The sequence below is a fragment of the Bacillus rossius genome, chromosome 5 (assembly GCF_032445375.1).
Source record: "Bacillus rossius redtenbacheri isolate Brsri chromosome 5, Brsri_v3, whole genome shotgun sequence".
NCBI classification, from domain to species: domain Eukaryota; kingdom Metazoa; phylum Arthropoda; class Insecta; order Phasmatodea; family Bacillidae; genus Bacillus; species Bacillus rossius.
Window position 1 is genome coordinate 67,981,320 of NC_086333.1, and position 27,263 is coordinate 68,008,582.

At 40.7% G+C, this 27,263-nt stretch overlaps 1 protein-coding gene across 2 annotated transcripts in view; it reads right to left on the bottom strand.

Moving 5' to 3' along the window:
* LOC134531958 (protein kinase C-binding protein NELL1-like) overlaps nucleotides 1-27,263 on the bottom strand; it is a 114,131-nt gene that overhangs the window by 15,128 nt on the left and 71,740 nt on the right. The window contains exons 7-14 of one of the 2 annotated variants that reach the window (XM_063368055.1): nucleotides 26,226-26,319; nucleotides 23,073-23,261; nucleotides 18,494-18,613; nucleotides 13,878-14,138; nucleotides 8,938-9,174; nucleotides 7,976-8,089; nucleotides 6,319-6,581; nucleotides 1,474-1,710 (exon numbers count right to left, since the gene is read on the bottom strand). In XM_063368055.1, coding sequence (XP_063224125.1) covers nucleotides 1,474-1,710; nucleotides 6,319-6,581; nucleotides 7,976-8,089; nucleotides 8,938-9,174; nucleotides 13,878-14,138; nucleotides 18,494-18,613; nucleotides 23,073-23,261; nucleotides 26,226-26,319 — 1,515 coding nt within the window. The remainder of the gene's footprint in view (nucleotides 1-1,473; nucleotides 1,711-6,318; nucleotides 6,582-7,975; nucleotides 8,090-8,937; nucleotides 9,175-13,877; nucleotides 14,139-18,493; nucleotides 18,614-23,072; nucleotides 23,262-26,225; nucleotides 26,320-27,263) is intronic. The other variant, XM_063368056.1, reaches the window with a different exon arrangement.

Genomic DNA, 27,263 nt, shown 5'->3' on the forward strand with positions numbered 1-27,263 from the left:
TTTGATCACTTTCGTCACAAATACTAAATTTTATTACAATTCTATGAGCCAAACCACATTTGAACTGTTCACCGAGTCACCACAAGGCTATTTTCAATACGACAATATTTACACTTTGCTGATGACTGTACTAACCTAGAAATAAGTTCTAAATCAACAATGACATTCCACAAGTCTCTTCATCAAAATCTTTTGGAAGTTTGGAATGTTTCAGTTTTTGCGAACTAAAAGACTTCTTTGGACTTCTTTGCATAGAACCTGTATATGTTGATGCTGAACACCTACTATTATATTTATGTTCCTTTGTATGTTGATTACCTCTGAAAGTCCGTTTTGGATTGAATTTCCTTATCCTTGCCATAATTGTAACCAGGTACAATAATGCACAATGGAGTCCTACTAACCAGTTAGCACAAAATACTCATAAAATGAAATAAAACTTACACCAACACAAATAAACACAAAAAAAAATGGAATAGTTGTTTACCTAAACAAAAGAAAACATATTTTGAAGTGTTGCCAACTTAGGAAAATATTGAGAAGTGTGCTACCATCTTAGTAACATAAATTAGAAATAATGCAGACATAAATACAGTAATAACATATAAAAAAAACCATTGTAGGTTTTCCAGGCCTTCCGAATCTCAAAAAAATGGAAACATAATGATTCAATTATATTTTTGGTCCAGAAATATGTTTCAAAATGTCAATTGTTATACATCATTTTAAACAGCATGAAATCTAGTTTGTTTTTAAAAATAAATTGGAAAATTTGATTTTTTCAATCAAAAAAGGTACTCGCTCTTTTTAATAATTTTATTTACATTTTTCTATTTGAGTTGTAAATAAGCTTTCAACAAATACTGTGCCAAAACTATAAAGCTACATCATGTACAAAAAAATACAACAATATTCCAAAAATAATGGATTACAGGCATATCAGGAGAATTCTCGAGTTAGTGGACGCATGTAGGGATGCACCCGCATCCCCTGTGAGAATTCGGAAGCAATGCAATGATGGCCGCATCCACTATAATGCATTTTTGGTGGCTTTCTTAGCCAAGTAATCCATTTGCTAGTATTCGGAAGCAGCCTAGGTTTATATTATTCCGCTCCGCCACACAGTTGATTATTAAAAAAGAATTAATTTTGTGAGTAGCATGTGAAAACTTTGGCTTCAAATCCAAGATGGCGGAGGACTAAAATCCCTCTCAGATGCATGTTGTGATTCACCACTCGCTCCACGCGCCATTGCCCTCTTTAAGCTGTATGTGGTTTAGTCTGGTTAGTAACAAGCCTTGCGGTCGGGGGAGGGTGGGAAGAACAAGCACAAGGTGCTACCCAAGCGTGGTCTGGGAAGAGAGTGGAAGGTAGGGGCGAGGGTAGGGAGGGCGAGGACAATATCTAGGTGCTACCCCAGCATAGGCCTGGGAGGAAGGGGGAAGGCAGGGGAGAGGAAAGGGAGGGACTCACTTTGCAGCTGCAGGCTGTGCACTTATCGTTAGCGGGGCGCCACTGGTTGCCCGAGTCGTAGAGGCGACCCTCGTAGGTGCAGGGCTGGCCCGGCGCCGCCACGGCGGAGGAGGAAGAGGCGTCGTCGAGCGCGCAGGGGTCGTCGGCGCAGCGCGGGCAGCAGTCGCCCGCGGCCAGCACCGGCTCACTGCACGTCAAGGGTGGGCACTCCATCGGCCAGCAGTCCGTCTCGCCGAGCTGCGGGCAGGCGAGACCTCATGCTTACGGCCGGGTTTACAAACCACGCAAAAAACACAAGGCCAGGTTTATAAACTACACAACAACACAAGGATTCAAGAATGCAAAATGTAGGTACCAACAATAACGTTTTCGAATCCCCTTTTGTTTGTGAATTTGTACCTATAACGGCTGTGGACAGACTGTGCCAACAGTGTAGGGGAGTGAAACCGGTTGTAAAGGTTAGCGAGCGAGAAGGGTTGCTGCCGAACAATGGGTTTGAGTCTTTTAATGTAACAGTGCATGCAGAGATGTTAGTAAATATTATTGTAAAAAATGTTGTATCTTAATTCATCAGTCCTGCATTATGGTAATATAACAAAAATTTAGTCCTCCGCAGTCACATCGGTACAACAATTAAGTGTTCATCGGTTACACACACTATGAAAACATGGTAACAGTCCAGTGACGTAATTTATACAAATAGAACGAATTTTCAGAATGTTTTATGTTATGGATTCTTAATGGTATGCAAGTTTATTCCATTACGTGGCAATTATTTCACGGGCGTAGCACGACCCGCAAGAACGCAATTATGTGGCGCATCTGAATCCGCGACAGGCATTCCGAGCAATAGAGCGCAGAAGTCAGCAGAATAAATCTAATTTCGACAGCTACGGCAGTTCTTTATTCTCTACACTGAAGAGACAGGTTAGTCAGTCATCATTAATTACTCCACTTATTTGTCAACCACTGTACGGTGTACGTTGATTTTAAACCATGCATGAGGATCAGTGCAATAGAATAAGAAACAGTGCTCTCTTGTACATAAACCTTTGCATCCAATTACAGTGAATCTCAAGATATTGAAAAGTTTCTAAGTAGATTACAGTTACTTCCTAACATTGTCGCAGTTTTTTGATGTACAATTAAAATTAGAATTGGATGATGAAGACACTGACCACAGTAAACACAGAGATGAAATTGCAGCCATGTTTTTTCACGTTAAAACCCGCTAAGAAGCGTTGTTGAAACCCAGTTCAGAAAATAAATACATCCTTGGCGAACCAAATTATTGGCAGCTCCCTACATACAGGAACACATTCAAGAGTTTTATCGCTGGTAAAATAAAATATTTCTCCCTGATGTGCAGAAACTTCACTACCTAATATCGTCATTAAAAGGCGGAGCACTCTAATGGCACAAAATCTGACAATTTACGATGAGAACTTTCAAGTGGCCTAAACCAGTGCTATAACAATCCCAAGCTTAATTGGACATAGTTATGCAAAAAGGAACCAACCCACAATTTTGTTATATTTTATTTGAAAATAAATTAAAATAGTACTAGGTTGATCTTACCGTCTGACATCGTCCGGGCCTGCGGCCCCTTGTAAGTCCGATATGCCACCGCCCAAACACCACCCACCCTCCATTCAAACCCCCCGCCTACCCGTGCGTACGTGTGCGTGTGTGTGTGCTCGCCCGGCAAGAGGGTGCTGTCGAGCCAGTGCGCCGTACCCCTAAAACATAAGTATATATAATTGTGTTGTTTGTTTTTATATTCCCTAAGTGCAACGTGACGGCAGATCGGCCGGGAGGGTTTTATGTACTTTTATTTTTTAACTAATGTATTAAAATATCATAGCGTTTCCGGACATTCCCGAGGAAACCCGAAGCCAGACAATAATTAAATTTAAATCTTAATAATTATAATTGATACAATCTTTCTCTTCATTCAAAAATTGTTATATAATTTTCAATGCATTCTTGTCATGTTAATTTGGTTTCCCGTGGCACGAATTCGCTAATATCTTTTAACGACAATTGTTTCGGCGGGAGGACGCCATGTTAGTCGAGTGAGCCATGATCTCATCCCAGTCTTCCGCCATCAACGACCGAGAGCAGACGCATCAGCACTCTGGGGACCTCACCGCTTGTATTATCTGCCAAGTAATTCTGTTAACTTTAATTTCATCTCAATCGCTTTCTTTTAGTCCTCGGAGCAGCTCTCGGTCGGGGGACTGCTTTATTAATTAATTTACGGCCAGTCTCGGTCTTTTTTCTTTGTACTACGTAATTCAATATGTGACCACGTGGTGGCTCATCACCTATAAACCGATTCGTGCCGCGGGTGTTTTGCATAGCTTCAACCATGTAGGTGTGTGAGCTGAATTAGCGGAATAAATCAGGTGTATGAATTTAACGTATTATTCTTTTATTTTCAATCTGTGTGACCACGTGGAGAGTGACGGCGTGTGGGATGCCTGAGAGCCCACTTCGTAAGGAAAAGCGTGCCCGACGCTGAGAGCGGGCAGGATTAGTGCTAGATGTTTTCAAGGGGGAATATCACGTCTCACATGGGCGACATCACGCCCTGAGTTAGGAGTCTCACCGGGTCCACGTGCCGTACCACGTGGTGGCGCCCACTAACAATCCACTGTAAAGTCGCTCGATCGACCCCCCCCCCCCCACTTCACGTCGTTGCTATTATTATATCAGTATTTATACTAGACCATTAAAATTATACCCACATTATGTTATCAATACGAGAATTACAATTTATAATTAACTTTAACTTCAAAATACTCAGAATAGGTTTCATGTGGGTTGGTTCCTTTTTGCATAACTACGTCCAATTGTAGCTATGTAACCTAACTGTTGAATTGAATTAAGTTGACGCCAGCTGCCGGTGCTCCCTCTAGGTCGCACAGGCCGTTACGTCCCAACAACACTTACTCGAATTGCGTGTGCAACGAACACGCCCGTGCGTGATGTGCGCCGCGACGAACGGCTAGCCGACTACAGCGCCCGGCTGGGTGTGGCAATGCGCTAGTGTGTAATTAAATAAGTAATTCCTCTTTTCAAAACCAAAATAATAATTAAAATATACTGAAATAATATGAGAATTATGTGGAATTGTAAAATAATCATGTAAAATCAAATTTAACAGCTAAGTCCAAAACTGGTCGGGGCTGTTTTCCCGCGCTACACGCGTCTTGGCGCGAGGTCGCGCGGTGCTTTAGCGACAGTTGCCTTCCGGCGCTCACCAGGGACGGTCGCTCTGTACCCTTCGCGTAGACATCATCGCGCCAAAAACAGCATCTAGGCGACATGGCGTAAGAGCATCATAAGTAAGGACATTTGTATTTGCAATCCAGCCGCGTCACGGCGATCTACAGTAACTTTCATGTTTGAGCGTTTATTATCAAGTTAGGCTTGTCTAGGTTCATAGTTTATTTAACATTATTATATTTCATTTGTGTTACGTGTTCACAATCCAGCCGCGTCACGGCAGTAATCAGTAACAGTCACATCTCGCAGTATATTTTCACGTACATCCAAACTTATTTGCAATCCATCACGAACTTTGACATATAAATATATGTAGTTGCATTCCTGTTTAAGAACGGTTGATCGTGTACTTTTGACATTTCCTATTCAATTTCCGTCATAACATAAATTTAGTTGCAACTTTTCAGTGCTGTGATGTTTCGCCGCAGCCTTAGTTTGTCAGTGCCGGCCTCATGATAGAACTTCTACACACGTTTGCCGCCTAACCTGTTCGCGCGCAACGTCGGTGTGTTAAACCGACTGTGTAGAGATGGTCTGGCAACAGACTCGGCCAGGGTTGGACCAGCAAGTGTATCAGTCTTAATAAAGTGCAGTGTCTTTTCAGTCAGTTTCTCTTTTATTTAAAGGCGTCCTGGGTGGCCTGAACAGCCCAGGTGGTTTAAAATCACGACGCGCTCCTGCCTGCAGCCACGAGGTCGAACCCCCCTTTTTGCCCCCTGAAATCATTTTCAATTTAATATTTATTCAAAACTTAATCAGGCAGCGGGAGTGGCGTCAAAGTTCTAAAACTACCTAAAATTTTGTCACTGTCAAAAATTATTTCATTTGAATAATTGAGGGCGGTAACAAGCCACAAAAATGTTTGAAAATGAAATAATTTTGCTACAGCGACGAAATTCGCAATAGTTGTAGAAATTTATTCATATTGAACAAAATTCATATGCTCTTTTTTTTTCTAGAATACTTTCTGTATGATTTACAATAAAAATGTTGTTCAGCCCTGTATTCGGAGAAGTACACCAGCTTTGAGAAGCACTATAGACTATAAGCACGAGCATGCAGTTTTCTCGAAAAGATTTCGAGACTAGGTGAGAGGTAAAAACACTGCAGCACCGTCATTGTTTCATGACTGGGCGAGTTTCTTTCAATTACACTTCTACCGTCCACACACCAATCAATTAACATGTCCAGGGTGGCCTAGTCGAACAAGACAATGGCACCGGAGACTGTACCGGACAACGTCCGACAAATGGCAGACGGTATGCCAATAATGAAAAATCCAGCTGTTTGATACATATGGTACCAACATTATGACAAACGAATATATATATATGTATATATGTATATATATGTATATATATAATTATACAGATTTATGGGGGGAATAAACCCTACATTGCTTCAAATTTCTTAAAAACAAAGTTTTTAAGTTTTGCTCCATGCATAATGTGAAGGTACAGCATAGTGAAACAACGTGGCCTTTAGTTTTTTGGAATTTTGAAAGATGCAGTCACCGCTCCCCAGTAGCGCGGTAGGGTCAGGAGGGGGGCTCACCAGACACTCGCAGGTCTGGCACTGGTACACCCAGCGCTCGCCGCTGCGGAACGACACGTGCAGCAGCTCCTGGTGCTGGCAGGCCTTGTCCGGGCTGCACTGCGGGCAGCAGTGGGCCTCGTGGGCGGGCGGCCCGCCGCTGCAGTTGCAGGCGGGGTCGCGGCACGCCAGCACGCCCGCGGAGCACTCGCACAGCCGGCAGGGGTCGGCCGCGGGCCGCGCCGTCGACCCGTCCTCCAGCTCGCGGCCCTCGAAGCTGCAGCCTGCACGAAGCACGAGGCGCGTCCGTCAGACCTTCTGCCACTTCCCTAATGCTTTCCGACACAGCTTTACTGGATGCACTTATGACTGTGTTTTTTTTTTTAAATATCTGTGTTGCAAGTTTGGCTAGTTTCTTTTGAAGTGAAACTTCTTTGCTGAAGGGTCTACAATTTACGAGCGGTACGAACATTCTGATTGCACGAGGGGAATAATTAATTATGTGGTGGGGAAACCTGTACAGGAGGAAACGGCAGGGGACAGGTAGAAATGAAGCAGCATACTTGTGTACTTGCATGCTTGCATGGTTGCATACTTGCATACTTTAATGCTTGCACACTTGCATGCATGCACACTTCCACACCTGCACACGTGCATACTTTCATCCTAGCATACTTGGCCAACAGCATTATTTAGAGCTCGCATACTTGCTGGTGTATTTCTTGATCTCTTGACCTCAGCAAAAGAGAACTGTGTTTCCTGCACACAATGATATAATAAGCAAGAAGTTTCACTTCTGTCCTGCGTGGATTCTGTGCACACATTTCTTTTTGGATTTTACTTTGCATTCCTTTGATTTCTTCATGACTAGATTTGAGATTGATTTGTAAGTTCTTTCCTCGGAAACCTCTGTGCCGTTTATGCGTTCACACATTTGACATCTGTTGATTTTGGCTTGTTTTTACTGTGTGTTAGTGCATTCAACATTCGTGTCCATTCTTTTTGGTTTCACTATGACACACAGTTGAAAACCAGAAGAACTGGACTATGTTCATAGAAATGTTTCGAATAAATGGCCATACTACAATAACAATACTGCCAATGTACATTGTGTTATGGTCTTTGCAAATATGTCAATGTGTGATCTCTATTGTAACGAAGGAAATATATCTATATTAAACTAAAAAAAAATGTGAGCAAGTCTTTCAGTACTCGCTAGAGATGTGCAACAACTAACCTCTGTAACCAGCAAATTCATGTGCTCTCATGCTGCAAACACAATTTTACAATACGAAAACTCGGACACGAAATTTAACGTATAATTCTTTGAAACGATAACCAAGAGTGATAGATGTGCGCAAATTGTGTTTTCAACTACATCGAATACGTCGCATATCGAATCGTTTGATAAGCATAAGGAAATTGTTAACTACTTAATGAAACGGCCCCAATAAAAGCGAAAAAAAGACTTGAAAAAAATGACTAAACCCCCGATTTTTGAAAGATGAATGTTGTTAAAATGCTGGCCGTCTTGTTTTATAATTCACTAGTTGTTGCTATGAAGTTTCTCTTTGGCTCTGTGAGCTCTGGTTCGCGCCGCACGCCACAGATGGAGGCGCCGAGAGCCGAGACAGGCAGCGGTGCCCACGTGCGTCGACGGACGACGAGGGAGACTCACTCAGCTTGCAGGCGGCGTCGCCGGCCGGACAGGAGCACCGGAATCCTCCGTCCGTGTTCTCGCACCGCGCCGTCCCGTAGCAGGTGTGCAGTCCTTCTCCGCACTCGTCAATGTCTGCAAAACAACCACGTGACGCGAGCGCCGTCAGACGCAAACTCGTGCCCGCCGTAAGGAACCTCCAGCGCTGGTGCCTCCACTGTCGATGAAATGGAGAAGCACGCCAAGCACTGATTATCTACATTTTTGCAAAAAGAAGTTCATCTTTTCCTCGAACGTGGTCTCACACCAAAAGCCAAGCAGTACTTCAGAAAAGAGACCCACTCTATGGAACGATATATGTCCGGTGTTTGAAAGGGGGTTTGGCATGTGCGCTCGGAGACTTCGCCGCTGTGCAGTTGGGTGTTCTGCGACAACAGCTTGCAGCCAGAAACTCCACCACATTTGCGGAAGGTCCGGGCAGTCCGATGGATGACTCGAGGCGGGTCCCACGGACTGATGCCTCACATTTAATGAAATGGAAAGAATGTCAGTTTTACGTGCGCTCTGAACAGGAAAAAAATCTTTACTTTTGGAAACTATCTGTTGGGGAAAAAATGGTAACACTGTACAACACATGGCTACAGTAATTATTATTATAATTATTTTTTTTACAAAATTTGGGGCATTGTTTTATTTCTTAATTGATATTTAATTCAAGCAAAATTTTTTTCAAACCATGGGAAAGATAAACGATTAACCAACAATTGGACTTTATTTAATTATATTATGCTTATTTATGTGCGCGGTTAATACTGGGAAGCTATTCAGGGAATGGATTAGAAATAACTTTGACTACCGAAGGTAACGGGACGACACAAAGTATAAACGCCCGGGAAAGAATCGAAACGCAGCATTTCTGCGAACACTATTTCGTAGAGATACAGTTGTTTCCGTGTAAATGTACAAAGGGTCTGGCGGCGTACCTTCGCACGTGGTCCCCAGCGTGTCGCCCTTGAAGATGCTGCGGAAACCGGCCTTGCACTTGCAGTAGTACCAGCCCGGCATGTTGACGCATACCGAGTGCTCGTTGCAGCGGTGCAGGTTGGACGCGCACTCGTCCAGGTCCAGCTCGCAGCTGCCGCCGCTGTAGCCCTTGCGGCAGGAGCACACACCGGGCGACCGGCACTCGCCGCCGTTCAGGCAGGTCTGGTTGCACACCGCTGCAGCCCACACATCGGTCCCCGATCACTCCCTCGGCCCTCCTTGCCACCCGCGTCTCAGTCATGGGTCGATTACGATTCCGACAGCCATCCCGATTCCGACAGCCATCCCGATAGCTTACCGATGCCAATTACGATAGCCATTCCGATATTAATCCAGATAGCCATTTCGATACCAATTCCGATACTTATTTCAAAACCAATTCCGATACTTATTTCAAAACCAATTCCGATAGGCATTCCGATACTAATTTCGATAGGCATTCCGATACTAATTTCGATAGGCATTCCGATACCAATTCCGATAGCAATTCCAATACAAATTCCGATTCCAATGACAATTCCGATTTTGTAAACTCACTTTTAGATATTCGATTTTTTCCCTTAGGTTTCTTCCGAATCCCTCTGATAAGAACTCTCTAACCTGAAGTTTTGAAAAGTGCATCTTAAATGATGTCAGCCGTATTTGTTGACCTTCCGAAAGGACGAATCGCTCGTGTCCTCGTGGTCTTTGAGGGGGTTTTTGGTGCAATCTTTTAGAAAAAAAAATAGAAGATAGTCTGTCGCTGTCGCCACCTGCTGTAAACACCCTTCAATTTTGATTTAATAATGTCAAATAATTAAATTGAATGCGTAAATAAAGTAAATTGCCTGAAAATAGAGCTGCGAAAAAAATTATAGGCCTAAACTAAAACAAATGACTGCCAAAAAAAAGTATATTTTTGTTGATGCAGCAGGTTGTGTTAGCGTCGGAAGAATTCGTGCATTCTTTCACGATTAGTTTTAAGCGAGTTCAGGCTTTAAACTGAGGGATCATTTGGTTAAGGTTGCATCGGTAAAAGGACACATTGGATATCAGTAATTAAGTTTAAGCCTACTTCTAATTAAGGACTTGGCTTTGAAATCTGTCTTCACATTCAAGGTATTTTAATATTAAATTTAAGTTAGTATTATATTCGAGAAAATAGCATATCCAAGGTCATATTTGATTGGAATATAATATGGTTTTAAATATGAAATATAATTTTACAATTATGATTCTCAGATTCCGATTTCAATGTATGAATCGATGGTATTGCATAATCACAATCTACTCGACCCATCACTGATGTTTACAACTTGTCTAAAACTTTCATAATGCACCAGTATAAAAGTTTTGTTCTAATGAATTGCACAAAAAAAGGGTTCCGATGGCTAAGGTGCGAGGTTCCGGTCAATGACCCCGACTGCCATCTTGGATTATGACGTCACGACGGCATTCTTGGATACCTTTGACCTTGATCTTCAAATATTGCCAAAAATGACTCAAAATTTGTAAAGAATTCTCCAAAAATGTTTAGTTTTTAGGAAAAACAATTCCACCAAAACATTTATCTATTTCGAAGGGAAAATTCCCATTATGAGGGAAAAATTCCCGTTTTAGTCCCCAAAAATGTCGGGGCTTGAAATTTCCCCAAAGTGGCTTGAATTCCCCATCGACAAGCCGCCTTACGTCACCGAGGTCATGACCTTGGCCACTGACCTTAACTTTGGACTAATATTTGACCTTGATCTTGGCTCTTGACCTTGTCCCCTGTTGCCATTTTGGATTCTGCCATCTTGGATTCAATCAACCTGAAATCGAGGACCCCACTCCATAATGTTTCACTTTATGTATCGGTTGCCATCTTGGATTTTATAAACGTTGCACTTTCCATTACGGTCGCCATATTGAAAATACACAATTTCTAAGCTAGAAAATCAAGAAAAAAATTAAAAATAATAAAAAATATTTCAATACGATTTTAATAAATTTTTAAATTAAAAACGCACTAACTTCTTAGAGCTCTTGATTCGAACCTAATGAGGGCAAAAAAAAAGAAGTCAAATCCTTCCTCCACGGATGCTACTGGTAGACAGACCTCCCACCACTAATGCCAAGGAATACACTGCCATTGCCGAATTTCTAACTAAAAAATACAGATTTTCAATATGGCCGACAAGATGGCGAATGTCAAGGTAATTAATAATTACTGTACTTTAGTGGTAACAATTAAATTTATATGGCAGCAGTGCCCTCTGGCAGACGAAAACCATTGGCGGATCAAAGATGACTGCCACAATATATTCTTTGACATTAGTGGTAGGAGGTTTGTCTACCGGTGGCTTCCGAGGAGAAACAATCTGCTGCCATTTTTTTTTTGCCGTTACCAGGTTCAATTGAGAGCTCTAAGATGTTAATGGTTTATTATTATTAAAATTGTATTTAAATATTTTTTACAGATGAAATTTTTTTCTCGATTTATAATTTAAAAATTACGGATTTTCAATATGGCAACCGTAACGAAAAGTGCACGTTTCTAAAATCCAAGATGGCGACCATAACATAAAGTGAAACGTTAGGAATTGGGGCCCTCGATGTCAATTAGGCGGAATCCAAGATGGCCGCCGGGGTCAAGGTCAAGTGCCAAGATCAAAAGTCAAGGTCAAAGACAAATGTAAAGTCAAGGTCAACGGTTAAGGTCATGATCCTGGCGGCTTAGGGCGGCTTGTCGATGGGAAATTTACGCCGCTTTGGGTACATTTCAAGCCATTGGCATTTTTAGGGAATAAAACGGGAATTTTATCCTCAAAACAGGAATTTTTTCTCTCGAAATAGAGAAAATGTAATTTTTCTGATTTTTTGGCGGAATTTTTTTTTATACCTAAAAATGGACATTTTGGCTAAGTTTGGCAAATTTCGAGTCATTTATGACAATCTTTGAAGGTCAAAGGTCAAGATCAAATGTCAAAGGTCATCCGTGATGGCCGCTGTGAAGTCATAATTCAATATGGCGGTCGGGGTCATTGACTGGCACCTCGCACAACCTTAAGCCTGTCCTCGAAGCCTTTTATCTAACCCTTTCATTTACAACAGAAAATAATCCGAAGATGCTCGAAGCCGGTAAATCTTAGGTTTCTCTCATTACATCATCCCTGCTGGGTTTTGGACATTACTGTAGGCTGCGAAAATTCATGTCATCAGGTAATTTTGCATACGACTGTTGTTGATGGAGAAAACTATCTCTCCGATGTTGCTTTTCGACTCATTGCTTTTCGACACAGACAAAGAGCAACCTTGTCAAACAGCCATGTATAACAGGCTGCCTAACTGTTAGGCGTCCGCCCGCATCATCTGAGTTTCTGTTTTTCAGGATGTAACTAGTAAATCTACTACATATCAGAACAAGACTTACTGCCACTAAAATTTTCTGCTTACGATTAAGAGGACGATTTCACTGGACTAGTAAACTAAATAATTGTTCTTCGGCGAGAAAAGTTGCGTGGTAGAATGTATGTTGCCATGACCTCAATCAGCGCCGATTATATAGTTTTTGTTAAACTGACTTCTCTCCTCGCTCACAAAATGTTTAGTGTGGGTTTATATTTCATTATAATTTGAGGTTTTCAAATTTTTTTCCAACGAAATATTTATTTAAAATAAAATAGAGCAGTAACAACACTATTTATTCTATCAATTTCAGCCTTAAACCTTTTCTTTTTTTTGAACTTCAGTGACAAATAATAAAAAAAAAAATCTCACAAACGGCAAGAGGGCAGCGATACCCGGCTCGTTAAAAAAAACAAGTAAAATAATGTTTGCCGAAGGAAACTGTTGTTATAACTCTTCTGTTCAAAGCGTTTGAAATCGTTAAAATTCTGGATAGCCGCCAAACAATGTTTTTTTGGGGTCAAGTGCATTGAAAAATATCTACAGTGGTAAAGTTTTCAAGTTGGCAACTCTACTTGAACTAGAGTCCAACGTTTTTCTGTCGCGTCAACTAGCGTGGTGTTCTACGACACAGATCGAAGAGAAGAAAAGTTGGGTTGGAAGAGGGGCAGGTTGGAAGAGAGAGAGAGAGAGAGAGTGAGATAGGGAAGCCCAAGTATCACACATCGTCAGTTACACGCCCGAAAAATCGGCATCCAAACAACCTCTTTCTTTTTATATTCGGAAGTACAACAACGATTTTACCGTTTACATGTGTTTGATACAACCTAAATTTACCTGGACCCATGTGAAAAAAAAACACAGTTCCGAAATCGCACAATTCGGCGTATATCTGAGGATAGATAAATCTTGGGCTAACGAAGATATAGGGGGAAAAAGGAGGAGTGGGGGAACCCAGAATTGTGTGAATAAATATTATTGCAAGTAGCATGGTAATATTACTAGCCGCCAATCTCTTTTCCCTTAACCTTCCTACTGGCTCCTAGTTATTATAAAGACTATCATGAACTAAACTGGAATTGACAAGGCCAATGGCTCTGAAATGCTATTCGTAACCGGACTCTTTAGAGGAATCTTGTGGGTCTTGTACATTGTTCAGTTACAACCGAAGCTCTGCACACCTATGTTTCCCAGGAAAGAAGAGCGTCTGTTTAATGTCTTGAAATCTCTCACCCTCGAACCATAATTATTCCATTCATATCCCTTCCAACGTACCTCAACGGACGATAATTTTCAACACACACCATAGTGCATACCACAAATCCACCCCTCGTGTGCCACAAATATGGCACGTAGTACCACAAATATGGCACGGGGTACCACACATATGGCACGGGATACCATAAATATGGCATGGGGTACAACAAATATGGCACGGGGTACCACAATTATGGCACGGGGTGCCACAACTACCGCACGCAACATAGACACGAGTTGAGACTTGTCTACTCACGCTGGCAGGAGTAGCCGTCGCCCGAGTAGCCCGGCCTGCAGGCGCAGTGGTAGCTGCCGAGGACGTTGACGCAGTCGGCGTGCGGGTGGCAGTCGTGCTTGCCCTCGACGCACTCGTCCATCTCGACGCAGTTGAACTTGTCCTGGCGCCGGTACCCGGGCAGGCACTCACACACGTAGCTGCCGTGCGTGTTGACGCAGCGCGTGTTGCTGTGGCAGTGGTGGCCCTCCTCGCCGCCCTCCTGCAGGCACTCGTCCACGTCTGCCAACACACGCGCGGCTCCCTCGCTCGCAAGTCTGCCAACACATCGACTAAATCAATTATTAATATAATGTGGACACTGAATGCTATTAAATAGCTACGAGTTTTCTTCAAAGTTAGCGAGAAACGTAAAAAAAAGGTGTAGCCATGCTTTAAAATTTAATGGCATACTAGGCTTGTCATTCAAAGTAACTACATCTTGATGGTCTCATAAAATTGAAAATAAGTTCGATAAAATATTATGACCAGTGCTCACTGGCCTGTAATTGTATTCCAGATTTTAAGAGATTAATTTTAATTTTAACCTTTTGATGTAATACTCATTTAAAATTTTTATTTTTAAATTTATTTCGTAAGGTTTACTTATAATTATTGGTTTGGTTTGGTTTTTAACTTTTAAGTTTTATTTAGACGATTGTAGTTTTATTAAGTTGGTTAAATGAATTGAGGTTGTAATTGATAATGTTAATCTATATACATTTTTAGTGAGTAAGAAATTTTAGTAAACCTGAATTTTAATTTAAGTTGAATTTCAGGCAGGAAAAGATTTTTTTTATTCTGATTTACTTTTATGTTTATGTTAAAGGTTGTTTGACAGAGTGCCGCAGGAAACGCGGCTGTTGCGTAAAAGCGTAAGCGTTAAAGCGTAAGACTTAAGCCCATCGGTCACAAAGGTGAACAATCTAGCAGTCCCGGATCTAACACCCCTGTTAGTTTTAACGAAAGGAAAGAACCTATGTGCAGGAGCGGTGGAGAATCCCCGATATCCAAAGTTCTAAGCGGGCATGTGTCGTTTTGCCTAAAGGCGTTTTGCCTAATTTTAGGCAAAACGCCGTTTAGGCAAAACGCCGTTTAGGCAAAACGCCGTTAGGCAAAACGCCGTTAGGCAAATCGCCGTTAGGCAAATCGCCGATAGGCAAATCGCCGTTTGACAAAACGCCGTTAGGAAAATCGCCGTTAGGCAAACCGCTGATAGGCAAAACGACGTTAGGTTAGGTAAGGTTAGGTTAGCTTAGCTTAGGTTAGCTTAGGTTAGTTTAGGTTAGGTTAGTTTAGCTTAAGTTAGGTTAGCTCAGGTTAGGTTAGGTTAGCTTAGATTAGGTTAGGTTAGGTTAGGTTAGGTTAGGCTAGGCTAGGTTAGGTAAGGTTAGGTTAGGTTAGGTTAGGCAAAACGTTGTTAGGCAAATCGCCATTAGCAAAATGGCGTTAGGAAATTCGCCGTTAGGCAAAACGAGGTTTTGTCATCATAGTAACATTTTAGGCAAAACGCCGTTAGGCAAATCGCAATTAGGCAAAACGCCGTTAGGTAAATCGGAGTTAGGCAAAACGCCGTTAGGCATAACGCTGTTAGGCAAATCGCCGTCAGGCAGAACTCCGTTAGGGAAAACGCCGTTAGGCAAATCGCCGTTAGGCAAATCGCCGTTAGGCAAAATGCCTTTAGGCGAAATGACTTTAGGCAAATCGCCGTAACGAATTCATATTTAGGCAAACCGCCGTTAGGCAAATCGCCTGTTACTCGTAAGCTGCACAGGTAAATATGTAGTTGGGTGATATGTGTTAAAAAAAATTTTTAAATCAGAAAATACTTTTATTCTATGCGCTTTAACTTCCTCTTTTCATTAAACCCGGCGGAGATTAAGAAATTCCAAATACTTTAGGAGATATAGAATTTTTTTTAATTTTCATCACAATACCTGTGCATTCATGCGGCGTGCACATTGTTTCTTGTTTACGAGTATCAATTTTTTTATTTACCGTTTTATTTGTTATTTGGATATTGTTGCGTAAGTAATAAGTAAAACAAAATTACGTGAGTTCCTACTGTTCATCATTTGTCCCGGTTTGTTAGGTGAGGTCAGTTACATAATAAATACTTTTAAACTAAATAACCATTAAAATTAATTCATATTATTTTTAATGTCCGCTTAGTTTGAAAGTATTTATAATGTAACTGATCTGACCTAATCGACCATTTTTATTAATTAGGCATTCACGAACACACGGCAAAATAAAAAATTACGACGGTCGAATGATTGCACAGGTCATGTATTGCAAAATAAGAACGGCGATATCTCCTAAAGTATTATTAATTTCTTATTTTCGCCGGGTTTTATGAAAAGAGGAAGTTAAAAACCATAGAATAAAAGTACCTATATTCGGAATTTTAATTTTTTTTAACAAATATCGCCCAACTACATATATTTACCGCTGCACACACACAAACATCTACTCACATGCACACTTTTGGTATCGCGGGCTAGACATCATCTTCATCTCTTTCTGTTAACGGATAAGACCACATGCACGAAGTATCTAATACCCATGCAAAACTTCATCTAAGAAAAAATACATCTTTTCGATGATTGAAAATTTGATCACCATAATGTGTTCTAACAAGAACAAGAGTCCGTGGTACATAATGCCATAGCCACTGCATGCCGACCCCATACTACATCACCACATGAACAAAATTAAATAAATATTCTTTATTTACTTGCCTATGTAAAAAAGTGTTTGTAATGAAATAATTTTTTTTCAAAGTTTTTTTAACTTCAAACAAATGTAATCCACAAATATGTACGTCAGTAATAATTGCAGGCTCCTTTCGCACGATCCAGTTGTCGAAGGGCAGCAATATACATTGAAGGGCATTTATGCCAAACTATGTGTTTTATGCAAATTTACCAATACGCACTTTCGTCTAATAATGGTCTGTTTTATCCAAAAACATGTAAAAAACGGGGTTGTCTGTAAAGTCGGTTTACGGACGATAATTTTACGTGATAACGTCATAAGAAAACAGGGATAAAAAATTGCATACTTTTATGAATTGAATTGAATTATTATACCTGAATTATCATTATTTTGTATAATACAAAGAAGGAGTTAATTGAAAAATACAATTTTTTTCATTGAATACTAAATAAAAGCAATTGACTTTTTATACGATCGTTTATATGAGATAATAATTTTTAGTCAAAATTGTAACGTAACCTTGCACTCGCCGACCGATGCTACTTTTTTATAATAATCAAAGAACAAATATATGAGATTATATCGCTAATCAGATTCTTAAAATGCAAGAATTAATTACCTTTTTTGCCGCAATAGTTGTTGTAATAAACAATGGAAACCACATTAACTTTTCACTTCACTTTATAAACAGTTGACAAAACAGTTCACGTGTAGGTTGTGTGCTGCCGCTGTCTCTCTTCTACTCGGACGCATCGGCCGATGGAGTGGAAGAGAGATAGATGCGTCACAAAACCGATCGTGCCTCTCTATCGCTTGTTCCGCGCTCTCGCTTGCACGCTCGGCTCAGGCGGAACGTGACAATGAGTCATGCTTTTTCGTGCGTGTAGCCGGCGTTCATCGATTTATAAGACGTTATCGCGTCAAAATGTTTAAATTTATGATTTGAAAAAAAATTCATCTTAGCAAAACACAATGATTTCTGCTGAACGAATACCCGGATACGTGATGACTCGCCGCACGGCGAAATAGCCGGACAACTGTGTGGTAGTGCACTGCGCAGTATTGGTGCGTTCACACTTTCCGGCAGTTTACCTGGCAGTTTACCCAGCAGTTCGTACGGCGACCTACAACACGAGTGAAGTGTTCTCCCAAGAGTTGTGTTCGACATGAGTGAACTTGACACTGATGTCGACAAATTGATCTGTTTGGCTCAAGAAATGCCTGTTCACAAGGATTGAAAAAAAATTATCCTCATCTTGTCTCAGTTCTTGAAATGGAAGAAACGCTCCTATTTCATCCCTTCCAACTAAAAGAGGATGTAACCAAAACGGTCTATTTCGCTTTTTTTTGACGTGTTTGGACCAAACTGCACAGCGCATAATTTCTGTCTTCTGTCCGTGACTGCAACAACCGATGAAATACAGGACCGATGTGGTGAAGTGTGGAATTTCTACGTCCAGTAATATTATCATCCGGTTTTCGGAGGTAAAAAAAAAACGGATAGTGTGAAAGGAGACTTTCGCTGCCATTGTATGATGTTTTCTTGGCTGGTGGGTTCGTAGCCACTTCGAATGCGAAGAGAATTTTTCCTCAGCAGAAGACTAATTCCCCGAAGATGGCGACTGCAATGTCGACCGAAACGTCAGCGAATCATTCGCCTTCGATTTGGCTATAAACCGCAAGATAAGCAACCTCCTATAAAAATATGGTGGAGAAATTTTGAAATAAGTGGCATCTATTACCTGAAAATAATCCATAAAATAAATTAACAACTGGATACATACTTATATTTTTTTTTAGATAAGCATATGTGTCACAGATTCTGACACTGAGTGAAGGTGGGAAGACTTTCAGCAGTTTCTAAGGTCCATTTTACGTACCGTGGCACATGTATCCGTCGCCAAAGAAGCCAGCATTGCACTGGCAGGCGTAAGTGGTCTGTAAGTTGAGGCAGGTGGCATTCTCGTGACACATGTGGCCCTTAATGCAGTAGTCAACACCTGTCCGATCCAGTCCCAAGAGCAGCGTGGAGAGAACAACACAACACGCATGCAAGCCCTCTGTTAGTGTGGCGGTCACTGTTAGCCTCGTTCAGACCCGTTACGCAGCGACACGGAAGCAGAGGCGGGATCACGTAAACGGAGACGGATCCCAACGGAACAGATACGAGGTGTGATCAAAAAATACGGTGAACAATTTTATTACAAGCGAAGCAATAAGCTTACATCAAATTTGAACTAATCTCCTTCGAAATACCCTCCTTGGCTAGCGATACGTACCCATTCCAATATTATCTTTGAAAGATTTGTGCAATGGGAGTGCATGACTTGATGTAAATTTTTGGACATACGCCATTGCTAATAAATTTTTTCTGTTGAAGAAAAACTAATAAATTAAAATGAAAAAATATAAATAAATAAATAAAAATACCCAAAAAAGACAAAAAAACACAAAATTAAGCAAAAAGTTGCTGTTGTCAACAAAGATATAAACACCTTATATATTTTGTGGTGTTTATATCCTTGTTGACAACAACAATTTTTTTGCTTACTTTTGTGTTTTTTTTTGTCTTTTTTGGGTATTTTTATTTATTTATTTATATTTTTTATTTTTTCTTCAACAGAAAAAAGTTCTTAGCAATAGCGTATGTCCAAAAACTTACATCAAGTCACCCATTCCAATGTTGATTCCACAATTGGAAGCAATACAGAAACCTTTCGTTCGGCCAAAAACTCTCGGATCAGAAGCGAGGTGTGTCGTGGCGCGTTGTCGTGATGGTGGAGGAAGCCATTGACCCATTTTTCTGGTCTCCGTTTTGCAAACAAAGCTTAATGTACGAAATCAATGATTAGATATAAGTAGGGACATGCATATTTCGCGAAAAGATTCTGAGACCAGTTGAAAGTTAAAACACTGTAGCATCATCTGTGTTTTGTGATTGGGTGAGTTTTTCCCCCGATATATGTCGATCGTTTCATAACCAATCACAGTAATTCAGTGCGGAAGCAAACGCGTCCTGAGTGGTTCGGTCAAAACTTCTCTCGCAGACGGCCGCCGATCACAAGTAAGAAACCGCTGGTGCGGGTACACTTTTTTTCAGTCTTATGCGTTCAGATTTTTTCGCGAAAATTGCCTGCCCCTAGATATAAGGAAATTTCGCGCTTTCATTTTGTCGCAAGTTTAGAATGCAAAGCTTCACACTCTCTCAGTGTTCATGATTGGACCGCAGTTATGTGGACACGCCCCTCTACGACCGTGAGCCAACGATGCCCAGCTAGGAGAGAAGTAAGCGAATCAGGAACTGCCAATTAACAAGTATAATATAAAAAATGTTCTCGCTAAGAAATAGACCAATGGAAAATAAACCACGGGTTGAGAACACCTATGACTTTGAATTCTACCCTGAGGCCAGACGAATCAGCGAAATTTCCTGGTCTTTCTATCCATGACGCGCGACAGACACGGTAAACACGACCTCACTCCTCCGGCTCTGGAAGCCGACTGACAAGTCACAACTTGTTCAAACTTGACACCAACTATCTCAGCGGACCAGGCTATCAGGATTATTACTGAAAATAAACGTAGTGTTCAGCAGTTGCTGTTATAAAAATTCAATCGCCGTATTTTTGATCACATCTCGTACAATGACACGCATACGTATTAGCTCGGCTATGCCCAGGTCTTCCGTTTACGTTACTCCGTGTGCCCAATAGACGCTGAGTATCGCGGTGGTAGCCATGTTTTTTTTTACGTTACAAATTCGTTAAAAATTGTTTCATTCGCAAGGATATCTAGTGTTCTATAATTTCTCTCTGGTTCATTTTTATTATGTATGTAAATTGTAACACTGTTATGCTATCATTTCTCATTTTTTTAAAATAAAATTTCATTTTTTTTAAATGTTGAAATTCAATCTCACCGTTTTCCGCTTTTTTCGTTTTCGTGCATCGTGGAAGCGGCAGACGGATGATGAAACGTAAATATCTTGCGGGTCAGTGAACCGTTTCCGTTTTTTTTTTTTTTTTTTTTTTTTACGTTTCCGTGTAGTTGCGTAACGGGCCTTATGCAGGAAAGGAACATAATAGATCACAGAGGAAAGCATTTGGTATCACTACTGTTATCTGCCCATGTTTGTTGACGTGTTACTGTACAATGCATACGTAGAGATTTAGAATTATCACGGGAAATGTTGACTGTTTATTAAGCTTAAGTCATTTTGCCCGTGTCTGAAAAGATTATTTCCCTATTGGCTCTTTTCTTTGAAAGAACCTGGCCCATCACTTAATTCAGCCGATGAGGAAACAAAAACTGCTATAAATAACATTTTTCGTTCGCCTAAAAATACATTTACGCAATTTAAAAAAATATATACGTATATTCCTTCCAATCATAAAATTTTTACAAACCATCTTGGCACAAAACATTTATGTGATAATTCACAATCTCTAAATATATGGTTAGGAGGTATGCAACATTCAGGAAGATATTTACATGGTTAAAAGTTAATAAAAGCCATGCCTGTATTGTTAGCAAAAACATATGAATTATATACATAGTGTTAACCAACACAGTTTAATTAAATTTTTCCCCAAGTTTTCACACAGCAACAAAGCATTATTAATGGGGAAGAAGCAAATGATTATGCAGTTGAATAGTCAAATCTATTTTGTATTGCTTATACATTTTTGACTACCAAAATTCATCTTCAGCGATCCTACCACTTAAAAAACCATTAAAAACAGTCAATTACCTGTGGACAAATATGGTGAGTGTTTTCAACATTCCTGTGCCTATTTGGGCATTTAAATGCTTTACAATAATATTATAGTCTGTCGGCCCACGTATATGTCGTAAATAAATTAAAGTCTCTAATAGTTAACGTTTAGTATGAGCCAGAAATTTATAACGCCTGCCCGGAAATACAGATGAATAAAATTTAATATTTGCATTAAATTTTGCGCTATAAATTTATATTGGATGTATAAATCATGGCCACTAACAAACTATTTGAATTATTTTTATATTTTAGAAAAAATAAAAATTTCTTATGATTATTACCATAAGGAAAATTTAATTACAGTTGTCAACTAGACATTAGTTTTCTTAGAATAAAACCACTTTGTCTACGTTTTCAAGACGTTTCGAGTCAGTTATTTGATACTTATGATTCTTACATTAAATATAATAGTAAAAAAAATAGAAATTAAGAATTGAGGGGTTAAATAATCAATTATAATTCCTAAATGTTAAATAATACATATATAAAAAATTAAATTACCCAGATTACAAGAAAAGCTACAAAACGAAATAAAAGACAAACTTGAATCCAAATAAGATGACATGGATGTAAGACAACTTTACAAAACTCAACTTCAAAAATATTTACCTACTTGGTAACCCTTTATGCTCAAAAACGAAATTTATTTATTTTTGTACACGTGGGTACTTTTTCATATTTGAAATGTGCCTTCAACTGTTTATTTAAAAGGATATAGGTACCATCGTGTTTCTGACCAAAGTTATTATTCTACATTTAGTCAAGATTTAATTTTTGATTTTTCGCATAGCTAACAGCAGAATTAGTGTGTCTGTCTCTTACTTATATATATATGTATATATATTACTTGCTTTAAACTTAACTAAACTGAATATTACTTCAATACAGAGACGACTAAATGTTATGTTTAATGCACTTCAGTTGTAAACAGAAAAAAAACCTTTCTAAAGGGCTTGAGCTGTTTTTAGCGCATTCTATACAACATTTCGTGGTTGCATTTGGCATGGAAAAATTTGCCGTCAGCCACACGAGAGTTAGAGCTGGAACGATGTACGACGTCTAATCGGATCTGTTGTGTCACGTCTTTCGTGGCATTGTGACTCCAGCTTAAGGGCCTATGTCCCGTACCAGGTCACGTTTCGCACGATTAGCAGACAAAGTTTTGCATTTTTAACGTTATCGTGCAGTGTGTGGATAGGTTCGAAGTCAATTTTACTGGCTAAAAAAGTAAAATAGTTTAATTTCTATCCGAAAAAAGAAATTTAAATTTACGCGGTATTTTAAAATACTCAGAACTTTCATGATTGTAGTCGATTTGATTCATTAATAATGTTCGCAAGCTTTCACGGCCATTGTCTGAAGTATAGATAGGCTTCTGGGTTGGAGCCGTGTCCTTGGCAAATAATTCACCGACGTTTCGGTCGACATTGCAGTCGCCATCATCAGGGAGCAGTTACCCTACTGGGCAGGTATAGGCAGTGGGTAACTCTGCTCACTGATGATGGCGACTGCAATGCCGACCGAAACGTCGGTGAATTATTTGCCGAGGACACGGCTACACCCCAGAAGCCAAGCTACTTCGATTTGGTACGTGTTATCCACACTGCACAACTTGGCCAGCTAATCGCGCGGAACGTATGCTCGACGTGTTGTCGAGAAGGTGGGCGGTGTTAAGAGGTTACCTCGGCAGAACTTGCAGCAGTTGCCCGGCACGCTGAACTGGTGCGACACGGGGCAGGGCAGCGGCGGGCACATGGTCTCCGGCTTGATGCGGCTGCAGCGCATGGACCCGTCGCGACACTCGCACTCCACGCACTGCAGGCTCACCGACACCCCGTGGTCGTACAGCTCTCCCCGCAGCAGGCACTGCTCTGCAACACAGCGCCCTGCTGCTCGACCGCCCCTCCGCGCGCCTCGCGGCCACCTCGCGGCCACCTGGCGGCCACCTCGCGGCCACCTAGCGGCCACCTAGCGAGCACCTAGCGGCCACCTGGCGGCCACCTAGCGGCCACCTCGCGGCCACCTGGCGGCCAACTAGCGACTACATAGCGGCCACCTAGCGACTACATAGCGGCCACATCGCGGTCACCTAAAGGCCACCTCGCGGCTCTGACGTAGCGGCAATGTCACACGCACACCTTGCGGCGACCTTGCAACTGCAATGTTGCAGAAATATTTCAATGGTCCAGTAAGTATTTTCGAACACATTAGGCAACATATTATCTTTGAAAGATTTGTGCAATGGGAGTGCATGACTTGATGTAGGCTTTTGGACATACGCCATTGCTTAGCCGATATTAGCTAAGCAATGGCGTATGTCCAAAAGCCTACATCAAGACATTAGGCAACATTGTAGCAACATTACAATGTACTGGTTATTTCCAGTACCCAAGATGTTTCAGACACATTTCCTTAATGTTGCTGCATGTTACACTGTGCATTTTTTGGTACTTTTACAAGGATAGTCCTTGGAAACTCAGTTGCCAACGGTATCACTTAAAAATTGCAAGGCAGAGATTTGTTTCGTTTTCAAATTTTAAAAGCTCTGCCTTGCAATTTTACAAGTATCTAAGGATTTTCCTCGTAAAAGTACGGTTTTTTACAGTGTACGATGTAACCGTAATAATGTAACAAGTTTCATAATTATTAAAAATTATTTTGAACATGCACCATTGCTATTTTGAACTGTAGGTATAATAAAACGTGTATGAATGCCAGGTATGGACCCGGTATGTGTCAATCAATTCGAGAAACGGGAAAAGAAAGAACGCAATAGAAATATACCCCAATGATGGTAATTTTGAGCTCACAATTTAAACAGACTGGGTCCTCAGTGGCTTCCTTAACTAACCAGTCCTTACTATTGGGAGACTGATTCAGTTTTGAGGACAAACGGGAAGATTCGGACCCGATATACCATCCCATTTTGTGAGTCCCCTAACTAAGACATACCATCTTAAAATTTGACATTATTAGGAACACACCACTCCACTTTGGCCAGGGAAAAGGAAAATAGAGTCGCTTGAATTATGCCTGAACATAATGTTTCTAGTAACCTAAATACAGTATAATCCCTACAAATTAGTGTTTTAAATTTGGCAGAAAAGGTCAGAATTGTAACTGCATCACACACGCGTCTCAAAAAAAAAAGGGGAAAAAAAGGGGGGGGGGGGTGGTAGCCACTCATGACCACGAATTGCACTTATTTTAAAAAAAAATTAAAGGATAAGTTTATAATGATCGCAGGCTTTCGCGGCCATTGCCTGAAGTTGCTTGGCTTCTGGGTCACCAGGTAACTGTTACCCTGAAGATGGCGACTGCAAGGTCGACCGTAACGTCGGTGAAATAATCGCCGTCAACGCGCTTAGAAGTCAAGCAACGGCGATACATAATAATTGAAATTATTGTTTTAAACGTTTTATTTCTCATCAAAAGTTTTATTAGACTATTAAAGTTAATAGTTTGAGGCCATGGATTCTATATATATTACAATGCCAATCTCTGACTTATTTTATGTCTTGTTTTGCAACTTTGTATAATAGCCCCACCAGAGAAGTACAAAGTGTCCATAAAAGAATGTACCAGTTTCAATGGTACATTATAACAGTTTAATTTAGACTATGTAGAACAAATCGTACATCAATATGAATGTAAACTAACCCAGTTTTTTTTTTTTACAAATGTTCAAGATGTGAACCTTTAGCTATACGGCACACAAACTACCTAAAGTCCAGTTCTTCCCACGCTTTGGTTAACACGTCCGGAGTAACGAAAGCAATAGACTCTTCAGTTCTGTGTCTCAACTCTGGCAAATCATTAGGCAGCGGCGGAACGTAGACAAGATCTTTTATAAAGCCCCAAAAGAAAACGAAAATCGCATGGCGTTATGTTAGGTGAACGTGGAGGCCAGCGAAAAAGAGCTCTGTCGTCTCGACCATTACGACCAGTCCAACGGCCAGGGACTTCGACGTTCAACCACTCCCGTACAAAGAGATTCAAATGGGGAGGGGCTCCATCCTGCTGCCAAATTCAGTTTACGGGTTCACCATATAATATTTTGGGAAATAACCATTCTTTCGTGCTGCAAGCGAGAAAACAACAAAGCAAATACCACGCATGCGCTTATTCAAAACTGTTCCAAGATCCCCTTTAATCGCGACCTTGAACCAATACTTACAGTTGACACTATAAAAATTTTATACCTGGGACATTTTTACATGGACATACTGTATTCACGAAGCCGTCCTTTGCTGCATAAGCTACAATTTTGTATTTTAGTCTCCAAACCAGTAGAAGTGGGTTTCAGTGTCAGCTCGTCGCAGACGCGAGCGTGCTGAAGGAAGCCGGTACTTCGCGCTCGGGGCGACTGAAATGCTGCCCCTTGGAAGGGCAGCCCTTCAAGATTTTTCTGACAATGGTGTTTTTGAAAGGTTGTCTGAATTGTTGCCCCTTGGAAGGGCAGCCCTTCAGGATTTTTCTGACAATGGTGATTTTGAAAGGTTGTCTGAATTGTTGCCCCTTGGATGGGCAGCCCTTCAAGATTTTTCTTCTGACAATGGTGTTTTTGAAAGGTTGTCTGAATTGTTGCCCCTTGGAAGGGCAGCCCTTCAGGATTTTTCTGACAATGGTGTTTTTGAAAGGTTGTCTGAATTGTTGCCCCTTGGATGGGCAGCCCTTCAAGATTTTTCTGACAGTGGCTAGTTTGTAAAGTGACCTAACCTAACCTAACCTAAACTAAACTAATCACTGTCAGAAAAATCCTGAAGGGCTGCCCTTCCAAGGGGAAACAATTCAGCTCCCCCTCGAGTTCGTCGGCGCGAGAGGAGGGTACTTACTGAGGCAGCTCGGGCAGCACTCCCCCGGGTTGGTGACCGGGTGCTTGCAGGTTATGTTCGGGCACTGCACTGGTCGGCACTCCACCACTCCGTGCTGCGAGGACCGCGCGGCGATACGAACACAACACAACACACACTCACGCACGCATCAACAACTGCACCGAGGGATAGGTTCGTTTGCCACAGCAAAATATTTATTTATATATGAGGAAGTACATTTACTTTGTTGATTCAAACAAATATTTGGTTGTTGGAAAGATTTTGTTGATCCAGAAAAATGGTTTGGTAAGTTTAACTGTATAACTGTACATTTTGTTAGGTGTAAAGAATCAATTTTGTCACTCACAAAATATTTTGTTACAGGAAGTAAATATTTGTTTCGCCATATATAAGCAAATATTTGTTTGATTCAAACCAACCTTTTCCTCCGTGTGAATCACTACAAAAACACTGGGTTCGGATTCTCGCCCGGGCGTTCGTGCTTTGTGTGGTCCCAGATCCTCCGATGGTTAAACTTATTTTTTAAACCGTTCCCTGTGTGGTTTTACCAGTGTTAACTGCGAACTTTAATCCTACTAATATTATAAAAACGAAAGTTTGCGTGTATGTTTGTAACCCCTTGACGCCCGAACCGCTGAACGGATTTGGATGAGATTTGGCGTACAGCTAGCTCATAATCTGAGTGAAAAATATTAACTATCTTTTCCAAGGTGAAAAAAAAAATGCGCTTGAATCAAACTAAAATAAAAAATAAAAATTATACGCCAATTTTCGTAGGGAAATACTCAATAATATCGCGAAAAACGTATTTAATATATTAACAAATAACCATAGCAATGTATTGAACAAACTTACAAAATTTTTCTTGAAGTATCACAAAACTAGTTTTTGGAAATTGGTTTCCAAATTTTGTTACTAGAAGGCTTATTAAAGATTCCTTTGGTATCCAGTTGCCAAGAATAGTTTGTAATACTACAAGAAAAATATTGTAACTTTAGACCACACATTATTATGGTTATTTTTGAATGTATGAAATAC